Source organism: Haliotis asinina, chromosome 1 (assembly GCF_037392515.1).
Source record: "Haliotis asinina isolate JCU_RB_2024 chromosome 1, JCU_Hal_asi_v2, whole genome shotgun sequence".
NCBI lineage: Eukaryota > Metazoa > Mollusca > Gastropoda > Lepetellida > Haliotidae > Haliotis > Haliotis asinina.
Window position 1 is genome coordinate 65312095 of NC_090280.1, and position 22600 is coordinate 65334694.

The 22600-nt window shown below is 43.2% G+C and overlaps 1 protein-coding gene across 1 annotated transcript; it reads right to left on the reverse strand.

The window, feature by feature from the left end:
- Positions 1-17566: 17566 nt before the first annotated feature.
- LOC137274550 (nascent polypeptide-associated complex subunit alpha, muscle-specific form-like) lies at positions 17567-22184 on the reverse strand. Its single transcript, XM_067807806.1, has 2 exons — positions 22169-22184; positions 17567-19515 (listed from the first exon to the last, which is right to left on the reverse strand). Exons 1-2 carry the CDS (start codon positions 22182-22184, stop codon positions 17567-17569), a joined length of 1965 nt encoding a protein of 654 aa, XP_067663907.1.
- Positions 22185-22600: the final 416 nt, after the last annotated feature.

Genomic DNA, 22600 nt, shown 5'->3' on the forward strand with positions numbered 1-22600 from the left:
TTATGATTCAAGTTGTTTTAATGTGTCAGTGTTTCTCTTCAATGCTTGAAATATGACAAGTGAAAAACAATCTCATTGGGCTGCACTGGCGTAGTTGTGGGAAATCAAAACAGTTTTAAAATGAAAAATGCAACTGTCTCTGCACAACAGAAGGAAAATAATCCGAACTTGTCATAATATAGGGTTTTCATACGTTAGATTAATGATACCGTCACCCTGATGTACATAAATTGATCCTAAAGCACCCTACACATTCACACATGGCTCAGCCCGGTCCCATTAGTCGCATCGTACGACAAGCAGGGGTTATTTACTAACAAATCTAACCCGATCTTCACAGTGTCTAAGATTCGTCGACAAACACGAATTTTAAAACTACGAAATCCAAAATGTGAAAGCACGAAGAATGGCCCATCATGGAATCATACACAATCTGTCCCTTGACATATGTTTGCATGCAATATCCAAGACTAACATCTACTTTCTGAAATGAACATATTTTACCCAAAAATAACTGTTCTTAACAGACAATCATAAATTATAATGAAAAGGTGTCCAGAGATTTTCTTCATTTTCATACACGTGCTTTCTTGGAGTTATACTAATGGCCAAAAGAAACATTACACATATAAAAATGAAGTAATTCGAATGAAAAATACTTTTAGCTCTGTTGTCTCTCCTCGTTGGCGGTAAACACGTTGTCTTCCATCAGACCTGAACATGGAGAGCCTGCTCTCGTCACTGAAGACGACCCCCTGCCGACCAGGTCACTGCCATGGACATACAGCTCCGGCCCATGCCCATTCTCTAACTGTCCTCTTAGTGGTCGGTGTGCTCTAACAAACGCTGCATCAAGTTTGTTCCAGCAACACGTGAACAACCGAACATTCTTTCAATGCAGGAGTGGGTGACCCCGATCTTGACGCTTCCGATGGTTCGCTCTCGCTCTGCAGCTGGAAAATATGGCATTTGTTTGAATTTTTTATTGCAGTGAACGATGGGTAAGCCTTCAAACCCAATTTAATACCGACCATAAGCGTTTTTTTCATCTTTTCTGGTTTTCTTCGACGGTGGCTGTGTCCAAGCGATGTGTTTCCACATGGGCCTATAAACTATTCATTCCAATTCTTTCATTTTTATTTTGTAGAGTTTCTCTTGCTCGTTACAGTGTTTGTTGCAGAGTCTGTGTGACAGCCCAACAAAGTCCTTGCAAATCACCTGACCATGTAACTCTACAATACATTTAGGATTGATTAGACCGGGGTGAGAGTTTCCAGCACCAAAAGCTTGGAGATGGCGCCTAAGAGGATCGGGTGGCATGCTGACTCGGATGACACATGTCATCGTATCCCTATTACGTAAATTGATGCTCATGATATTAGTCACTGGACTGACTTCATTATTTACGAGGAAAAATGTCGTACAACTGGAATAGCACCGAGTGCAACAAACAAACTAATACTGAGGAGATATGCGTTATGGTGGGTCCAGGGAGATATATACACCAAGGGCTAACGTTTCTTAAATACACTCCAGAGTAAGAGTAAAGAGTAAAGTCATAGGCACGGGACTACACTACTGGGGGCAGAGACAATAGATTGTGGAATTTCTGTTTACATGAAGGAAAAAATCTGTCTTTTGCAGTTCAGTATTCATTATCTCAATCCAGTGTACGATTACGATAAATCTATTTGCGTGTACATGACGTCTTGTAAGTCTCAGTTTGACACGACCCTTAGTTTATAAATGTTAAAAGATACTGCTTTTGAAAGATGTTGAAGAATAGTATTTCTGTGATATAGGAAACTAGTTACCATCTACTTTACTTGTACAAGGGTTCTAACTAACACTTTAAACTTGACTTTTACCACCACCAACATCCCGCCATAAATCAGGATGCTAGATCCTTGACTTACAGACGTTATTGTGGGTGAGATGGCGAGCTGAGCACAACAACTACTTTGTAAAACATTTACCTCTTGATGTATTCTTGTTGGTTAGACGGCAAACTCGACGCAGTGATTACTTTGTGAAGTCATCAACACTGGGTGTACACACATGCGTCAGATAGCGAGCTCCATGCAATGATTGATTTGTAAAGTCATCAACACTCGACAAACACACAAGCGTTAAAAAGCGACTCCATGCAATGATTGTTTTGTAGTCATCAACACTTGACATACACACTTGCGCTGGATAACTAGCTCCACGCAATGATTGCTTTATGAAGTCATCAGCGCTCGACATACACACATGCATCAGATGGCGAATCCCTTACAATAACAATCTCGTTAAGTACTTTACACACAGACGTCAGAGTAACAGATGAGTATTTCATCTACATCTGCCCCTGCAACAAAGCCAGGAAACTGATACTTAGATCGTCATTTACTCCAACGTCATCTTTACTCTGGTTAGAACACTTTTTTCCACGTACAACGATGCTGTTGTTTTCTGGTATTTTGCCCTTTGCTAGTGACGTGGTGCGAACCGCGTAGTTAATCATATCTACATTCGACATATTGAAAACAGTGGTACACCCAGATACAATAACCAACACAGACTATACGTCAGTAAGGCGTGCACAGTCAAAACCTGTTTATACTTTTGCAGTAGAACGAACTATAAATTTTTGCCTGTTGATATTTAACCTCGGCATGCTGAATGATTATGTTACGAATATCACGAATTCCTTGTTGATCACACCACGTTAAAACGAGGAACTTGATATCCTCACTGACCCTGCAAGGTACATGTGTCATTGCTTATACTCAAGTTTGATGGACCCGTGAAGGTCCCGTGGTAGAATGGACCTTCAGCAACCCATGCTTGCCACAAAAGGCGACTATGCTTGCCGTAAGAGGCGACTAACGGGATCGTGTGGTCAGGCTCGCTGACTTGGCTGACACATGCCATCGGTTTCCAGTTGCGCAAATCGATACTCATGTTGCTGATCACTGGATTGTCTGGTCCAGACTCGATTATTTACAGACCGCCGCCATTTAGCTGGAATATTGCTGAGTGCGGCGTAAAACTAAACTCACTCACCCCCACTCAAGTTCGATGTGAAATATCAATCTATATGTGATCTGTGAGTACGCTCTTGGTGCTTATTTGTTTGAATCGAGTCACAAGAACACATCAGATTGAGACTTGTGTTGGCACCCAGTTAATTGAAATCCGTTGTCTAACCAAATGACTTGTTAGTTTCAAGATATGAACGGTTTTCTAAATAATTATGACAATAAGAAGAATATGGTTCTGTGAACAGTTTAAGAGGTGTAATGTGACTGGGATCGGGCATCCGGTCATCATAAAATCACATCATTGATGTATGACATCTGAGATCATAATCACAGACAGTCGTGTAAACATGTGCTCAGTAAGCTGGATTGATGATTCATGTCACTGCTGCCTGTCATACACGATTATTAACTTGTACTGGTTACGGTGTCAGATTATTCGTTTGCCAATAAATCAGGCTTTTCCCATCAAAACCCATTTTTAAAACAGTGTGTGAGCGTGCATGGCTTTACACAACGTTCAAGCATATTCCAACAACATCATGGCGAGGGACATCTCAAATGAGTTCGAAATTTAACGAAGCGAGCGAGCGGTTTTATCACTTGGTTTCACCACAGCAGATTTGGGAAACAGTTGCAACAAAAGACGTTTTGACTTAAACAAAGAACAAAGGTATAGTACATCTCGGCGTCAAAGATTGTGGGAGCTTTAGATTGCTTGACCCCAGGGAGGAAAGGAACTGCAGACCTCAAACAGGATTATATTTTCGCATCAACATTACATCCAAAAGATTGCGTCAGCCAACTAAAGAAATCTACATTCAATGAGAAATCTATGCTTCTAACTTACTTTTTATGTAACAGTGGAGATACTGAGGCATTTGCGATGATTAAAAGTGGCATGAAGTGAATAAAAAAGCCTGAAAATTGTAGAGATCTTGTGGCCGGATTATAACGGGGTAGTGTGAGAAGAGTTACCACCCCTGCTTGTTGAAACACCGGCACGTAAGATGGTGAGGTTTTGTGTCTGAAAGACAGACTGTCTGTGGAGCGAGCGAGACGATGTCGATCTGACTGAGTCCTTTGGCGACCACCGTGGAATTTTCTTATCGATTACATTTGAATACATCAAAGTATTGAAATAATATCCATTTAACGTGGATAGTACCTCCACCCCAACCACCCAACCACCTCTATTAATAAAAGTTAGCTCCAGTCCTGCTGAAAAATGGAGCAAGTGCCAGACTCGACAGTGTAACATTCAGCACACGGGTGTGTTCACATAATAGTGCTGCACCTACTTCATCAAAGTATTGCCATTTGTGACTATACAGCTCAGTGTTCAATTTTAGTATTTTACCCTTTCATCTTGCGTGGTTGATTACTGATGTCGCAGTTTAGTGGTTCGGACAACCTATCTGTTCCTCTATGCGATACAAGTTGAAAATCGCCTCATAACCGTCTGTGTATTTATGCCATAACCCTGGGGAACTGAGCTACATGATTAATTCATAGTACAGCGGATACGTGTCTGAATATGGACACTTCCAGAAGGAGTGTTTCTGTGGCGTGGGCTGACCTGATAACCTTTACATCCATGGCGCCGAAAAAATGCCTATGCTTGATGAAGCGAGTACATTAATATTGCAATTGTCTCCAACTGAAAGCGATTCAAGTTTGCTGTACCATTGTGACAAATGTTTTGATCAGTTCAAAACAAGGTATAGAATGTTGGATTTTACATAATTGAATTACGAAGTCGGAATCATTGGAAATTATTCAATCAAGTGCTCCTTGGTATTTCAGGCATACGCACGTTACCCCAAGGCGTAATTCAACGTAGTCAGGATTCTTCGAATGTTTTTCTGATGCGTTAAAGGGCTGGAAATAGTTGTCAAATTTCGTATAATTAGTAGCTTGTTTAGTTGCTCAAATGTGAAGATTTCTATATCTGTAGTTGTTTACAGAACACCACGTATTTGTCCAAATGGCGTTGCATAATAAGATGCATTGTTGCATCTTACTTTTCGTTCTGTATTATCATATTTCATGCTCATTGTGTCTTTGTTTGACTTAATGAGTTAGAGACTATACGTTTATATAATTCCTAATTATATATACCTGGCGAAAACATGGATATTGTGTACAGCCTTCTGCAATGGTTTGGGAATTGTAAATGGACTTTGATATTGTCAGGTGAAGGTCAGGGAAGTAATGAAAGAAAAGGATTTCGCAATTTGCTTTCCCTAGAGCTTTTCAGAAATCCACTTAGACGTCCTCAAATCCAGCAAGGAAATTGCTGGGATAATAATGCCTTATGAAATGAATCTAAATTTACAGAAGTACATGACTCGATGTATATTTCAATTATGGCACATTTTGTGTCTATTATTGATCCTCTTCCAACTGGCTGCTACAAGTAGGCAGAGTATTAATCGAAAGTCTCTGCTTATTATTGGAATATTTGGACCTGTCAAAACATATCCATATAAAGCCCACATCATCATTGTGCTGTTCACAACCCGCGTACGTCTTTGGGGGAAATTCAGTAACCTAATTAGCATTGACAAGTTTTAAGACTGAATTTGGATATAAGCCGAGGGGATTTGATACGTGACTTATTCAGTTTACTTGGTCAATAAGGAAATATCCTGGCTCCTTTCTGAAATCCTGATTGAAACTGTATTTAAATATTTTGTCCGTTGTTTAGTTTTCAAGGCCATATCTGTGTTCAGGATTGAGTTATCGAAATGTGGTGTTCGTCATTTTGTTGGACTTGACGGCGGTAAAACGTTCTAACGGGTTCGATATAGTGTTTTTATGTTTTGCTCCATGTGAAACATTTTAGCCCGAGATAGTTATCAGACTAAAACGCTGAGATATGCTAATGTGACGTGGGCTGTTACCCGACGTGAGTGAATGGGTGTTTGTGAGCAGAATGTGAGCTGTTACCTTTGTGTCCATGTGTGTGTGTGTGTGTGTGTGTGTGAGAGAGAGAGAGAGAGAGAGAGAGAGAGAGAGAGAGAAAGAGAGGGGAGAGATCAGAATATGACGTGTGTTGAGTGAATGGGTTTTTGTGAGCAGAATATGTGCTGTAGCCTGACTTGAGAGAGAGAGAGAGAGAGAGAGAGAGAGAGAGAGAGAGAGAGAGAGAGAGAGAGAGAGAGAGAGAGAGAGAGAGAGAGAGGGTCTGTGTCATAAGGATCGACGTTATTTTCGAACCCTGCATGAAAATGCAAGCGCGACTATGTATGGTGTCTTTTCTTGTTTCTTGCTGTAAGACTTTACCTGCAAACCAAATAGACTGGCAGTTGTTGTAAAATGGTACATGTTTGCCATGTTTGCCGTCTGGCAGTCATCTCGTTTAACAAAGTGCGAGATTCAGTACCTCGTTTTTTAAGTGGTAACTTCACGCCTGTGTGTAATTGGTTTCATGCCAACACAATACTGGGAGCTGTAACAATTGCTTGATTTAAGATCAGGCAATATATGTACAGGCTGCTTCTGACAGCGAAGATGCTGTGTCATATTGACATCATCTCCTATTGTGTTACACAAGTCACGCACCGAGTGAACTTTCATTTGCAGTGCATTTCACACCTTGAAGTAATAAGAACATCCCAGTAGGTGCATTTCTGTTTCCTTGCTTAAAGCTTGAAGTGCATAATTAGTGCACTTGGTTACATCTCAAACCATCCTTCACCTACTGACCACTACCATCACCATTTCTAGACACGGATACCCTACTACACACAATCCCCACCAACATCTCCACCCTGATGTCACGCTATTCTAAACGATCAGCCCTACCACACCTTGATGTCCCTCTGTTCTAACCGATCAGCCCCACCAACATCTCCACCCTGATGCCACGCTATTCTAAACGATCATCCCTACCACACCTTGGTGTCACTCTGTTCTAACCGATCAGCCCTACCAACATATCCACCATGCTGTCACTCTACTCCAACCGATCAGCCCTACCAAAACACCCCCACCCTACTCTACCGACCCCCCCCCCCCCCTTCCCCTCCCCCACTGGCACCTCCACCCTACTACCCTCCACCTCTACTAATAAACCAACATATCCATCTTAATGCCTACCGACTGCCACACATTTCCAACATCTCCACCCAACTCTATCCCACCATTCCTACCAACATGTCCACCCTAATCTACCTGAACATCCTCCATCCCACCAACATCTCCCCTCTACTCTACCCAACCATCCTAACCAATATCTCCACCCTAATCTACCCCAACAATCCATCCAATCACATATAACCCCTACCCACCATCAGTACTGATTATCGAGTCAGAGAACGGTGTCACCTAATAGCTAAGTCACTGACCGCCAATCTCCGTGACCATTAATCCCAAATCTCAGTCCTAATGTTTCCACAAGACATCGTCGTGTTACTCATCCCCAATGATTTATGATATATGACCATCACGATATCTGACCATCACGATATCTGACAGGACTTTCACAAGCTATCTCAGCGTGATCGTCTTCACAGTCGTCATATGGCATTCACGTCTTGACGCTGCAGCCGTAAATAGCTTTGTGCAGCGTGGCTGAGACCAACATGGACAGAGCGAATACGACCCCGTTACGTCAACGGCAGACAGTTCAAACCACAGACTCTGGCAGTGATAAACGTCATGAGATCTTACGTTTTTCCCAAAGAATACAAATCAAGCAACTTGTTTTCTACCAGTAATTACTCGCCTCGGTGTTGGTGTCAAGAAGTGTTTGCGTTAGCATGCGTTACTTCAAAGTACGCCATTCGGAGATGCAACAGTTGCAGCAAGGCGTCCTGACACATTTAAACTGGCATTGAAAACCTTCGCTTATTAACATGGCGAGGTATTGCTTCCTTGAAGTAAAATCAATACACCTGAAATCTATATACCTGCAGTATTCTGGGGAGGTGGTTCTTACTTAAACATGAGTTAAGATATAGCATGTGTTTTAGACGTGTTGTTATTATCATTATCGTTGCTTTTGAAGTGGCTGTCGTTGTCGTTGCCGTTGTATTTTTCGTGTCGTTGTCGTTGTTGTTACAATTGTTGTCCTTGTAGTCGTTGTTTGCTATTGCCGTTATGGTTGTTGTTGATGTCGCCGTTGTTGCTGTCGTCGTTGTTTTTGCCGTTGTTGCTTCTGTCGTTATTGTAGTGAATAGCATATATTTCTGAAATGGTTTCAACTTACACTTAGAAACCTGAGATAAACTTTAATAACAATGGATTACCTGATTCATTACCATACAGTACAATGTATTTAAATATTAACTAACTAGCACTAAATACTATGTATACCGAAATTTGTCTATTCACAATGAAAAAAACCCTGAGACAGAGGATAATTAACCTTGATTGAACCCTTCAATCAATTCTTTACTAATCGCCTGAACTGATTGTAATAAATAATGAATGCGTGTCAGTTGCACATGTCTACATTTGCTTTCACAACAGTGCTGGTCACTGAAATAGAAACCCATTATCGATGTGTTCACGTGCTGGTTATTTTCGGGTCAAAATCATCTCAGAATATCTGATCACATCCTTGGGCATATATGCTATTTTCATACCACCACCTCCCCTCCTGCGGGGGATTCAGCGAAATGGGCGAAATGCATGCACATTGTATTATGACCTTTCGTAAAAGGTCCACTGAAGGCAGCGTTATTTGCAGAGACCTACTGTCGGCATGGCTGGTTGTTGTGTCATTTGTCATTAGTGATTGACATCTTGCCCGCAATATAGATTACTGCCTGGAGAAGAAGAATATCGGGCAATCCCTGTTATGAATAACATCATCTGACCTGTCCTATTCCAGTGTAGGTGTCAATGACTAACGCGCCTTTCTGATGTTGCACGTGATGACTTGGGCTTTAACCAACCTGCCCCGGTGTGTTCACATGGCACTTACTTGTATGTGTTTCTCTTATTTCTTCCGAGAGCGCGTTCTCTGTGTGTCAAGGAGAGAGTGTGTGCGTCCGTGTGTGTAATCGCTTGGACCTGTGTGTCCGCGTGTGTGTTTGTTAGGTGTGTGTCTTTGTTATGTGCATATGTGTTTGTTGTGTCTGCTTGCCGTCGTAACGGTCGTCCTTTATAATTTGTGTGTGTCCTAGTTATGTGTGTGTGTGTGTTTGAATTTCTGTGCCTTTGCTATGGATGCCTTTGTTATATGTGCATGTCTTTATCAAGTGTCTTCTTGTACTCTTTGTTACGTGTGTGAATGTGGGTTTCCCATCGTGATGCTTGCCACGTGTCGTTTGAGCGTGACAGCCAATGATCGAAGGTAAAACAAAGCGCCTTTGAACAGGTGATCTGGATATTGATGTTATATAAATACGTATCACGTGTAAGTGTGATAAAATAAATAAACATTATAAAATAATATGAGTGTACCTGTCGTGTGTGTGTGTATATCACGTGTAATTGTCACCGTTGTTTGTGTCCTCGTCAAGTGTGAGTCCACTTGTCGTGCGTGTCCTTATCACGTGTGAGTGTCCATATCGCCTGTGTCTTTTTTGTGTGTGTCTCCGTCGTGTGTCATTACCATGTGTCAGTGTCCCTGCCTTATGTGTCCTTATCATGTGTTAGTTCCCTGTCATATGTGTCTTTATCATGTGGCAGTGTCTTTGTGTGTGTAACTTTCACCTGTGACTGTCCCTGTCGTGTGTGTTCATATATCATGTGTGAGTGCCTTTATCGTGTGTATCCTTCTCATGTGTGAGTGTAGTTGTCGTGTGTGTAATTATCATGTGCAGATATTCCTGTCGTGCATGACCTTGTCTAGTGTCAGCATTAGTCGCGTGTGTGTGTATGTTTATTTGTGTGTGTGTGTGTTGGTATGTTATTGCTACATATTTGTGTCTTAATTGTCTTTCATGGAGATTATGTAGCTCTTGTGGTAATAACAATAAGTCTTTAACGTCTGTCTTTCTCAATTGTGCCACGTGAGTTTTTTTGAGTGGGATCATTTAGAAGTTGGCGAATAATATATGGACTCGCTTTATGGATGAACAACTTCTTTATTCAGATGATGCCACGTTTCGATACAGATTCTTGTATCTTGTATCATACTAGGATGAATTTTCCTTAGGCATTAACGTGCAATTTCAAGTAGAAAACACCAACCGCCCGTGTGTAAGTTACTAGATCAACTGACATCGGGCATTGTTAGAGAAGTAAGAACTTGGTTGGCACAGAGGGCGGTTAAAAGGTAAATTACATCAAATCATCTTTTGAAAGACTACATGGCGTTTGTGGAAATAAACGGGACTGTGTTCAGACAAGAGAATATACACCTTTTTAAAATATGACTGAACAACAAGAAAGAGAGAGAGAGACAGAGAGAGAGAGAAGCAAAATATCTGTTGACATGAAACATAAAGCATACATGTGGGTAGTGCAGGCAAAAGTTGAAGTGAATATAGAATACAGTGGTTGTGAAAGTAATATAGTGAAGTAACAAAATAACGAGAGTAGTATTGCATGATAATACAAAAGCAGTCTTGAACTTATAGTTCATAGTAAATGGCAATAATGATATAAATTTCAAGCAGATGTCAACCAGCACTTGAGTCAACATTCATCAAGATCAAGATGCCAGAAACACTCACTACATACTGCCGCATATGCCGCAGAGTTTTTCCTTGGTGATCAGTTTCACATATTTTCAGCCTCCAAATCATTAATTCTGAGATAAACTGAACATTCTCGCGCGTAGGACACTGTTCATAGTACAGTCCTACGGCGCGGTTGTTAACATTTTGAGTTCTCGTTTTTAAAAAAGAAGATTTTTTATCCTTAGCACATGTTCATGACAAATGCATGTTGAATTTTATCAAATCCTTTTTCAGAAAGAAATGTGTGTTCAATGCTTATGTCTTTCGTAATTACTTTTGTACATGTTGTTCTGTTTTTTCCCAATATGCTTTAAGTGTCTGGGGTTGATAATTGTGTATCTTTTAATCGATTTGTTAACATATTACAGTGGGTTTAATGTGGTTACTGCGTAGTACATCAGCACGGCTGTTGATAGTATGTTACTTGTATAGCAGTACAATGTTCCTCAAAGTACTGTAGACTCGCTGTCGTCAGAACTGGGTCAAACTTGTTAAATTTCATTATTTGCCAAGTTACGTTACTAATAACAGATTAAATAAGCTTCAGTCAAATCAAATTATGCCTCGTACACAAGCATAATCTGCAACATAAACGCATGTATCCCGACAGCATCGAGTAACTTAATCAAGTTCGGTTTCCTAAGACTTTCTAAGCTTGGCGACGTTTATCTTTGTTTCCGAAGTCTCCTACAAGCAATTTTTGTCGTTATATATATATTTCAGTAGTGGATCAACGGGTAATCTGTGTAAGGAGACAGTAAAAATACCATTTTCTTGTAAAGTAGTATGGATCACAGTTGCCTTGAGGTCACTTATGCACAAAGTCTACTTGCGCGGAACACTTGCTGACAAACGATGGTGTAATTACATGTATTGTCATACACGAGGGTATTTCATGGCTTAGACACCGTCAGTAACGTCAGTGGATTGAACGGCGACGTATGAGAGGCACGGTTATTGTATCGATACTTGGTGCGATTGCTCAGAACGAGGACCTACATGGGTTGATAAAACTGTCTTTACCAACTTCAACCATTTCACATTTATATAATGTGTCCAGTTTTACTTTTCTCCGATATTCACTGATATGGCATATTGCGCCTCTAGACAATACTTATCATACGTTCACGTTCTACTTGTATCTTGATTTTTAGGATTGGTATACGAGGTCTATATTCTCCTTGCTGTGTTGATGTACATTTGGAACCGTCTATAATCTGCACATTTATACAGGTGGTTCAAGTCATCAACTCGCCTGATTCTGTTTTGTGAGCGGTGTATCCAAAAGTGTGAGCTTAACAAAAGTACAAATTATCATCACATCTGAATGCTTTCTCAAGACTTTATTTTACAAAGATCTCCATATGAACTCTCTACTACCAACCAAACAGAGACGCCCTGAAATAAATGAAATCATGTTGAAGTCGAAAGTGAACTTCCACGTCGCTCACCAACCAACCAGTGCACGTGGACTGATCTGCAGTTCTCGGTAGCAATGGTTTATTCTGGGACTCAAGATTTGATAGGTTTTAACAACTTTTGTCGACGTCATAGACACCGGTTCAGCGCGAGAAGGGTGCTGGGAAATCACCATGTGAAGTGGACCCAGCTAAATCCGATATACACTGGAGGTCCCTGGTCCAACTAGGTCACGATGGCAACAGGGCAAGCACCGGGACTTATCTGACACAGTCTTTCCTCTAACTGTGAATACGGTATCGGTTCATCGATCTACAACCTGGTTCGTCGGGAATGGGTTGAACACTCCCTTTGTGAGATAAGTAAATCCTCAAGTAGAAATAAACACTTCGCCGTTCTTCGTTGCAAAACTCAATTACTTCAACGGCTGTGATGGTGATGTAAAAGTCATTACTGATTGCGTTCAGTCTGCTGGTTCTGGTAAGATTTCTTCTTTAAAATGATCGATGTTTTGACACCAGTGGCTCATCAAGATAGTCTCCCTGTCTGATTACTTCAACTTAAATATTCCCCAAGTAAATATTTTTGGGTATATATTCTGCTTAAACGTGAAGAATAACACGGTTCAACATAATATGAGGGTTCATTTGATATTTATGTATCCCTTTTTCGTCTTGCTGATGTTATACGGCGTTCACAATGTGTATATGCACTACAGGACTAAAACGAGAGAACACGACACTAACTAGACTGTCCTACCTTTCAGTAATGTGTGAAAGCTTCAGTGACTCTGAGAACAGTATTGACATTCCTTGGACTTTTTCATAGGTGTTCAAGGGGAACGAATTTTTGGCTTCCGTCACTGTGCTTGTATTCTGCTCACTGACTTTAAAGTTGTACTGCTGTACAATTTTGTACTGTCACAGTGATACCTTTTGCTTTGATTTGCATTGATTTGTGTGAACTCAGTTACGTTTATAATACAACGGTTAAATACAGCATTATTTCTTTGTTGTTTGTTGCGAGCGCCTCCGTGGTGTAGTGATTACAGCGTCCGCCCGGAGACCGGAAGGTAGCGGGTTTGTTCCACGGCAGTGTCATACCAAAAGACGTTAATACATGTATATGGTACTTGTTGGGCACTTGCCTGGTGCTCGACTTTAATGGGTACAATTACTTGTACGATCGGAGTCAGCATATTGTATCTGAGTGAGGGTTTCAAGCTTGACTGACATGGTGTCTGGTGTGTTAGCACTATAAAACTAGCTTGAATCTGGGTTAGTACAGGCAAACACACATCCATGACGTCATGTGAGCAGAATAATCTTACGCACGAGTTAAACCCCATTTGTTTTGCTACGAACTGATTCCGGGTTGCCTTTATAATTTCATTTTTAGAGCTAACACTGAACAATAAGTAGAGTCTTCTCCAAGAGAGACAATGAAACATTGCCTTGTAGAAGCCCGTCAGTGATGTTGTTACATGCATATGAATTCAGACTCAAATCTTTTTCTGTCATATTTCTCAAAGATACTTAAAGCTTCTGCGCGTGAATTTGGTGTAACGATGAAACAAGCATCGTTACGTTGGGATTTGTGTGGTAATTACAAACGTTTGGACTGATACTCCCCAGTGCGAGGATAATATTCTTACATCAAGTGTGGCTAGAACTTCCGACCGGTGAATGTTAGCATTATAGGGACATAAACACGTTGTTTTTTCTGAACAGTTAGCCACCCTTAGCTAGTTTATGCGTGTCGGCTTCCAAATAACACTTTAAATAACCAAGAAATTGTTTTGCAAACAAATTTAGTGCGAAACCGACAAGTAAACATATTGTTTACAGTCGTAGAAGATCCAATGTCATGTTAAATTGGTCTGTAGCTGTTTTAGAAGATTCCGGATTAAACGTTACTCATAAAGTATCAACTTCCACGCAAAGCGTACATTAGTATAGTCCAGGGACTACCCAAGCAGCGTAGATCGATGCTCATGCTGTTGATCATTTGATTGTCTGGTCCAGGTTCGTTTATAAACCGACCACCTTCATGTAGCTGGACATATTGCAGCGTGCGGAGTAAAACAATAAACAAACACATTTTTAGACAGTGATTCATATTCTTCTGAATTTTAGTAGAAACAATTTCACTGTTGTCAAATGATATATCAAGTGAGTGGGGATTATTGTAACAACAGCCGACCAACCGACTCCTTCTGTAATTATAAGACTGAAAGGATCTCAATAGATGCGCCGCGGTCTCTTAGCTCATGACGTCATTGTATCTCGAGTGCATGGATCGCTGTTAACACAGACATTGCTGGATTTTCTTGTCCAGCCCGAATTGTTTACACAACCGGTGTAGCTGGAGTATTACACTTGTTTGAACACCAAACAAGTGTGCTACTCCCGGTAAACTAGTGGTCTGGGGCACTTACCTCACCTTCATGCCAGAATGTTGAGATCAGGGGCTCCTTTCACAAAGCAGCCTTCACTAAAGTTAACCTTAACTCCCATTATTTAACATGACACCAGGGTCATCTTGGAGACTTACGATCACCTTAGTGCTCTGTGAAAGGAAAACCTGGATAATGCTTTGTGGGCTCCAGAATAAAACAAGGAAAACAGGCCGCACGTGCATTTTTGAGGAGGAGTCACCTCCTGATCCTCTGATTGTCTACGCCATGGGGTCTTCAGACTGTCCCAGCTCCTATTGTTTCAGTAGAAAAATCACTGGGGTGTGATAATCTGCTTTAATCTCTTATTTTGTTCCCTGTGAAATAGTATCCGGGACCAAATTCAACAGAATATCAACTACTTTTGACTCATTGTTTATGTACATTTATCAAATCATATACATATACACGTTATCACGTTATCTAGTTATACAAGTTACAAATACAACATCAACACCATATGAAATCATATTGCAGGAATAAAACATCAATATTTCACGACAATACCAGCTACGCACGACTTTACATTTCAAACATGGAGGGGTCAGTTTTTGCAAGTCCATTACTTGCCCAATCTTAACCAATATATGATTAAGTACTTGATCAACTATTCATCAGTTCTCCCAGTCTGCAATAACCACACAGATTTCCCCAAACCTTCAAATTATTATGCTGATCGTGACAAAAATCATTCTGCTGTACACCGGACAGCATCATTCCCACTGAGCCCGGTTGCATAAAACAATACGCATAAATGTATTTGTTCAAATGAGAGTTAGATCCTCAATCTTCTACAATAAGACTTGCAGATATAAATTTTATGGAAATTTGCCATTAAGACAACCCCATTAAACGTGCGCCAGTGTTTCACAGCCATCTTTGTACGGAAGAACAGTTACTGTCTCCACATTAACAGAGTATCATCACCCAGTATTGACCATTAGCGGAAGGAACTGTGTGTTTGTATTTTCTCCCTGACGCTGGCTCTGGACACAGATGCAATGTATCATGAGCGGTTCTTTTACTTCGATACCGAAGTTGAGGAATACCACTGATGTTGGTGACGATATTTGACGATGGTTTTAAGAAAGGTTAGTTTCTTGTTTAACGGCGCACTCAGTGATAGTCCAGCTACATGGCGGCGGCCAGGGCCAGACAATTCAGTGCTCAACAGCATGATCGTTGATCTACCCATTTGGGAAACGATGACACCCTTGAACCAAGTTGGACCACGCGATCCGTTAGTCGCCGCTTACGACAAGCATGGGTTGCTAAGGATCAGTTCTTACCCGTGTTTGGAAATGTGTAGTCCACAGTGCAAGGATACAGGCCCATACTGCTAATCTGGTTCTTGAGTGAATGGAGATGGCAGTTTATCTTCTAATTAACATTACGTGAAAACTGAACATTATGGTTTATTTAAGATTAGAATAGTTATATAGTTCTATATGTTGAATTCCTGACAGTCGTATTTGGAACAAACTGACAGATAATAAATTAAATGTATCCGACTCTGCCAATCTGCAGGAGAACTGCATCCGAAATATGTTTGGTTTTTGTTGTCGTTGCTTTCTTATTCTCCTGCCTAATACTGAAGCACTATCGGGCATAGAATGAGTGAGGGAGCCAGCAGGGAGGGAGGGAGCATGCATTAATACTGATCGATACACACATGACATTTCAACTCCTTAAATAAGACTGACTAGGGCCGGCTCGATGACTCCATGGAGTACATTTTATATGGTTTTATAAAACCATCATGAAAATCTGTAGAAAACTGATAATCATAAGTGCGTTTTCCTCACATTCCTCACTCGTGTATCCATGACAAATGTTCAGTTTCTACTTTAAATACGCATACATAGTGCTAAAGCTTCTCAGAGATTCTAAGTAATAAGTCGAAACAAACCAACATTTAACTCCAGTTAACTTAATCATCAGTGATACGGAGTTGGGTCTAATACGATTTATTTTGCTGAATATCGTGTCTCGTTCAGCAATTACACTGTCTGTGATGTGATTAAATTTGACAAGACTCATAAAGGTCAATCTTTGGTTCCTACCAGTTCGTCAGAAGAGCGCATGACAAAGAGCCTCGATTTCGTAATCAAGCTGAATGCTCAATCTAACAATTTCTTTGAGAGACCGCACCGAGTATAAAATGTCTCCGTTGCCGAACATGGACGGTGCACGCTCTATTAGTACCTATTCACACTATTGGTCAGCCGTTAGAGTCACGTGAGTTTCCACTAAGTCAATTAGCTAATAAGTCTTATTCATTTGACTTTCTAGAATAGTGCAGTACACAAGTCGGGAGAAAATCTCTTACTCTTGTTAAAAGCAGTCACACTAATTACAGAGGATCTATTAACGTATTAGAAATTAAAACGATGTTTCTGGGCAAATCATTATGATCAAGCACCCTGGATTATAGATATAACGACGCTGTTTACTTTTTAATTTAACATCAAAACGTTCATCTGGACCAACAGGCTCCACTCTCGATTTGTCCTTTACATAAAAATGTGCCTGGCGCCGCCCAAAGAGGATAGTGCTATAACTTTTAGGCCCATTTCCACAAAGAATATTATTCCTCTTAATAAATGCGATGTACAGCTGATGTGTTTATATTTAGACAATGCTTTCAGTTGTTGGTTTCCTGCTACTTGGAGAAAGAACGTGGATCGAAAACTGCCAGCATAGTTTCACTGGATGACAGACGTGGGTCTGTTAAGTTCCGATAAGCCCAAAAAGGTGTCGCGCGCCATTTCAGAGAAAGACAATTATAGGGAATGGAAGAAGCAATCTTCAATGGCCGGACACTGATTCAGGCAGACCTGCAAACTACTTCCGGCAGGATACTCAGTGGCTAAGGGAGAGAAGTGGGAGGATGGCGGTGGTTCGGAGTGGGAGGGTGGAATGAGCTCGGGAAGCTCGGGAGGCTCTTGGGTGGAGCAGCATAGAGGCTCGGGGTACTAGGGTTTTGCGTCGGGGTAGGAGAGGCGGCGGCTCGAGGAGGAAGGATGGGTTCAGGGAGAGAGGGCGGTGGTGGCTTTAGGTGGGAGGGTGGCTGGAACTAGGTGAGGGAGGGCGGTGGTGGCTTTAGGTGGGAGGGTGGCTGGAGCTAGGTGAGGGAGGGCGGTGGTGGCTTTAGGTGGGAGGGTGGCTGGAGCTAGGTGAGGGAGGGCGGTGGTGGCTTTAGGTGGGAGGGTGGCTGGAGCTAGGTGAGGGAGGGCGGTGGTGGCTTTAGGTGGGAGGGTGGCTGGAGCTAGGTGAGGGAGGGCGGTGGTGGCTTTAGGTGGGAGGGTGGCTGGAGCTAGGTGAGGGAGGGCGGTGGTGGCTTTAGGTGGGAGGGTGGCTGGAGCTAGGTGAGGGAGGGCGGTGGTGGCTTTAGGTGGGAGGGTGGCTGGAGCTAGGTGAGGGAGGGCGGTGGTGGCTTTAGGTGGGAGGGTGGCTGGAGCTAGGTGAGGGAGGGCGGTGGTGGCTTTAGGTGGGAGGGTGGCTGGAGCTAGGTGAGATAGGGCGGTGGTGGCTTTAGGTGGGAGGGTGGCTGGAGCTAGGTGAGGGAGGGCGGTGGTGGCTTTAGGTGGGAGGGTGGCTGGAGCTAGGTGAGGGAGGGCGGTGGTGGCTTTAGGTGGGAGGGTGGCTGGAGCTAGGTGAGGGAGGGCGGTGGTGGCTTTAGGTGGGAGGGTGGCTGGAGCTAGGTGAGGGAGGGCGGTGGTGGCTTTAGGTGGGAGGGTGGCTGGAGCTAGGTGAGGGAGGGCGGTGGTGGCTTTAGGTGGGAGGGTGGCTGGAGCTAGGTGAGGGAGGGCGGTGGTGGCTTTAGGTGGGAGGGTGGCTGGAGCTAGGTGAGGGAGGGCGGTGGTGGCTTTAGGTGGGAGGGTGGCTGGAGCTAGGTGAGGGAGGGCGGTGGTGGCTTTAGGTGGGAGGGTGGCTGGAGCTAGGTGAGGGAGGGCGGTGGTGGCTTTAGGTGGGAGGGTGGCTGGAGCTAGGTGAGGGAGGGCGGTGGTGGCTTTAGGTGGGAGGGTGGCTGGAGCTAGGTGAGGGAGGGCGGTGGTGGCTTTAGGTGGGAGGGTGGCTGGAGCTAGGTGAGGGAGGGCGGTGGTGGCTTTAGGTGGGAGGGTGGCTGGAGCTAGGTGAGGGAGGGCGGTGGTGGCTTTAGGTGGGAGGGTGGCTGGAGCTAGGTGAGGGAGGGCGGTGGTGGCTTTAGGTGGGAGGGTGGCTGGAGCTAGGTGAGGGAGGGCGGTGGTGGCTTTAGGTGGGAGGGTGGCTGGAGCTAGGTGAGGGAGGGCGGTGGTGGCTTTAGGTGGGAGGGTGGCTGGAGCTAGGTGAGGGAGGGCGGTGGTGGCTTTAGGTGGGAGGGTGGCTGGAGCTAGGTGAGGGAGGGCGGTGGTGGCTTTAGGTGGGAGGGTGGCTGGAGCTAGGTGAGGGAGGGCGGTGGTGGCTTTAGGTGGGAGGGTGGCTGGAGCTAGGTGAGGGAGGGAGGTGGTGGCTTTAGGTGGGAGGGTGGCTGGAGCTAGGTGAGGGAGGGCGGTGGCGGCTTTAGGTGGGAGGGTGGCTAGAGCTAGGTGAGGGAGGGCGGTGGTGGCTTTAGGTGGGAGGGTGGCTGGAGCTAGGTGAGGGAGGGAGGTGGTGGCTTTAGGTGGGAGGGTGGCTGGAGCTAGGTGAGGGAGGGAGGTGGTGCCTTTGGGTGGGAGGGTGGCTGGAGCTAGGTGAGGGAGGGCGGTGGTGGCTTTAGGTGGCGGGGGAGGTTTCCAGCTGCTAGAGAGAGTCTTACAACTGCTAGAGATAGTCTTACAGTTGCTAGAGAGAGCCTTACAACTGCTAGAGAAAGTCTTACAGTTGCTAGCGAGAGCCTTACAACTGCTAGAGATAGCCTTACACTTGCTGCAAATGTAACGGATGACGCAAGCGTTGTGCGATTGGGTGTTCCTGTGCGATATCTCATCATCATCAGTCGGGGTTTTCGTAAAGTGTACTGGTGGAAAGATTCACACACGTATGTACATATACACTCGTACAGATGTCAGGGTTAGCAGACAGTTACGGGGTTTTCGTAAAGTGTACTGGTGGAAAGATTCACACACGTATGTACATATACACTCGTACAGATGTCAGGGTTAGCAGACAGTTACGGGGTTTTCGTAAAGTGTACTGGTGGAAAGATTCACACACGTATGTACATATACACTCGTACAGATGTCAGGGTTAGCAGACAGTTACGGGGTTTTCGTAACGTGTATTGGTGGAAAGATTCACAAACGTATGTACATATACACTCGTACAGATGTCAGGGTTAGCAGACAGTTACGGGGTTTTCGTAAAGTGTACTGATGGAAAGATTCACAAACGTATGTACATATACACTCGTACAGATGTCAGGGTTAGCAGACAGTTACGGGGTTTTCGTAAAGTGTACTGGTGGAAAGATTCACAAACGTATGTACATATACACTCGTACACATGTCACGGTTAACAGACAGTTACTGCGTCATGACCCTGACCGACATAGTAAATACATTTACTTAGATTTTTGTGATGAGACGTTCCTAATATTGCGAGAAATAAATTTCATAAAGGACTGCAAATGGCTCGTTTTGTAGGTTTCTAGAGACAAATACCAATCAACCCACAGTGAGAGAGCGGTCAATATGAAATTCACACAGTCAATAACAGATCTGGGGATTTAAGGGACAAGGAAACATTGTGCTTCGTCAAGAACTGCACAAAAGCCCGCCCCACCCACACATAGCAGACACGAGGTCTGGCATTTTCCTCCTGGAAGGTGGTTCCTGGACCCTTCTGTTGAAGAAACAGTGTGACCGGATTAACAATTTCGTCTCTGTACCTGAGACCCTTTAAATTTCCATTGATAAAATTAAAATGTACGTTACGTCTTGCACTCACCCCAAACCATCACTCCACCGCCGTCAAAATGGCCGGCTCAACTACACAGTTGCTAACAACTCGTTAAAAAATAACGGTGTTCCGGTTTCAAACAATCCAGTGGCTCGCCATCTTCAATTTTCAGTTAACCATGACAAGAAGTGCAAGCAGATTCTTCCAAATTTTTGTTTTTCGGACCGTACGTCTAAACAATGTCTTGGGTGACAATAATTCGAGGTGCATAGCCCTTACTATGGGCACGTTTTATGCCTTTGTCTTGAAGCACGAATAACGCAGGCAAACACACTAACTTTTCACTTTTCTTGAGCTTACACACTATCACGTGGAATCCGTATTTAATATTCCTCTGATTCTTTTGTCAAATATTTTCAGGAAGGCCACAAAACTCACTAATCACACCATGATTCATATACACTGCTCAAACTCCATTCAGTTCTGCCGTTTTCGATAACTTTCTAACAAAGGTTTCTGATCATCCAGTTAGTTGTGAAGTTCGAATATATTATGTTAGATTTGCTGCGTTCTGTAGAGATTATATTCCTTTCAAGAATCACTGTGGTCCATGCTGAGAATGTTTCGCGAAAGGTCTACTGATGTTAGGTGTCTTTTATTTGCCATAAAGCACCCAGACAGTAATTTGAAATAGAAATATTAACCTTAAAAGTTATTTTTGCCATGTATGATGAAAGTGTTATGTAAATAGCAACCTATTTTTTACCATTGCGGACATCTAAATGCCGTAAGCAATATAGCATGTTATATCAAAAGCTTTAATAAACTGACGACAGGGCGGCATCTCATACACACTCTGTTCTTTATATTTCTTTGCTTGTACTTTCCCGTGTACATGTGACATTTGTTGTGGGAAACACACATGCTACCTAATTAGTCAGCCTTTGTCCACCATGCCAATATAAGGCGTGCACGGAGACATTACTTCCTGGAGATCACTGTAGCACTACCGGCACATCGCTACGGTCTCATTAAGTTGACATTATGTGTGATTTTCAATTCTTTGTGAAAGCTTTCTCACAGAATAGCGAGCTTATTACTTTCTCATTAATTAACCATTAAAGCGCCTTTTGATGTGGGATGAAAACCGGACCGAGGTAAGTCGTTAAAGAGACGGTGGAATAACCTTGTGGTTAAAGAGTCCGGCCGTCACGCTGAAGACCGGGGTTCGATTCCAAACATGGATACAATGTGTAAAACCCATTTCTAGGGTCCCACGCCGTGATATTGCTAGAATATTGCTAAAAGCGGGGTAAACCTAAACCCACTCACTCCCTGGCAAGAAAATTGAGTGTTCCATATTTTGTCATCTGGAATGAAAGTCCCGTGCTGTGAAATAGATAGGTGTTAGATATCCTCTCCCCCTCCCCAAACCATCCCCACTACACCCCCAACCCAACTTCAAATGCCCCAACATTGGAACCAGCATGCAACGAACAGAGCTATTGCTATCAAAATATGTTTCATATTATCTGTATGTGGTTTTGGATGTTTACTCTATTGACATGCATGCTATTTCATGTCCATTATAAGTTTCTTGACCACACAGATACTCTAAACGAAGATCAGTAGGGATCTTGGGTTGAAAACGCAGCAGTATAGCTGAATACTTGACAAAACATCCAGTTTGTATGGGCCGCTGTTTATGCTTTATCGATGGGGTAGGAATCTCTATATACACATGCACCCGCTGTCCATGGGTCTTTTGTCACCTTCAGCCACAGCCATTGTCGTTGTCCTCCATCGACCGCTGCCTGTGGGGTTCAGACTTAGTGGAGTTTTCTCGTGCGGTAGCAGGGATCGTTGCCCTGGAAACATTGGGTAATCCTGGAACCAGTGGGATGTATCAAATCATATACGATCTAGTGATTTCTACATCAAATGCACCCATCCCCACGCTAACATCGCCCATCCCCACCCCTCAAACAATAGCTGCCCACGTGCACCTACCCATACCCTAACATCCCGTCCCCACCCCTCAAACAAAACCTGGCCACACGCAACTATCCACACCCTAAGATCCCCACACACACACCCTCAAACAAAACCTGGCCACACGCAACTATCCACACCCTAACATCCCTCATCCCCACCCCTCAAATATAACCTACCCACATGCACCCACCCCACCATAGCATCTCCCA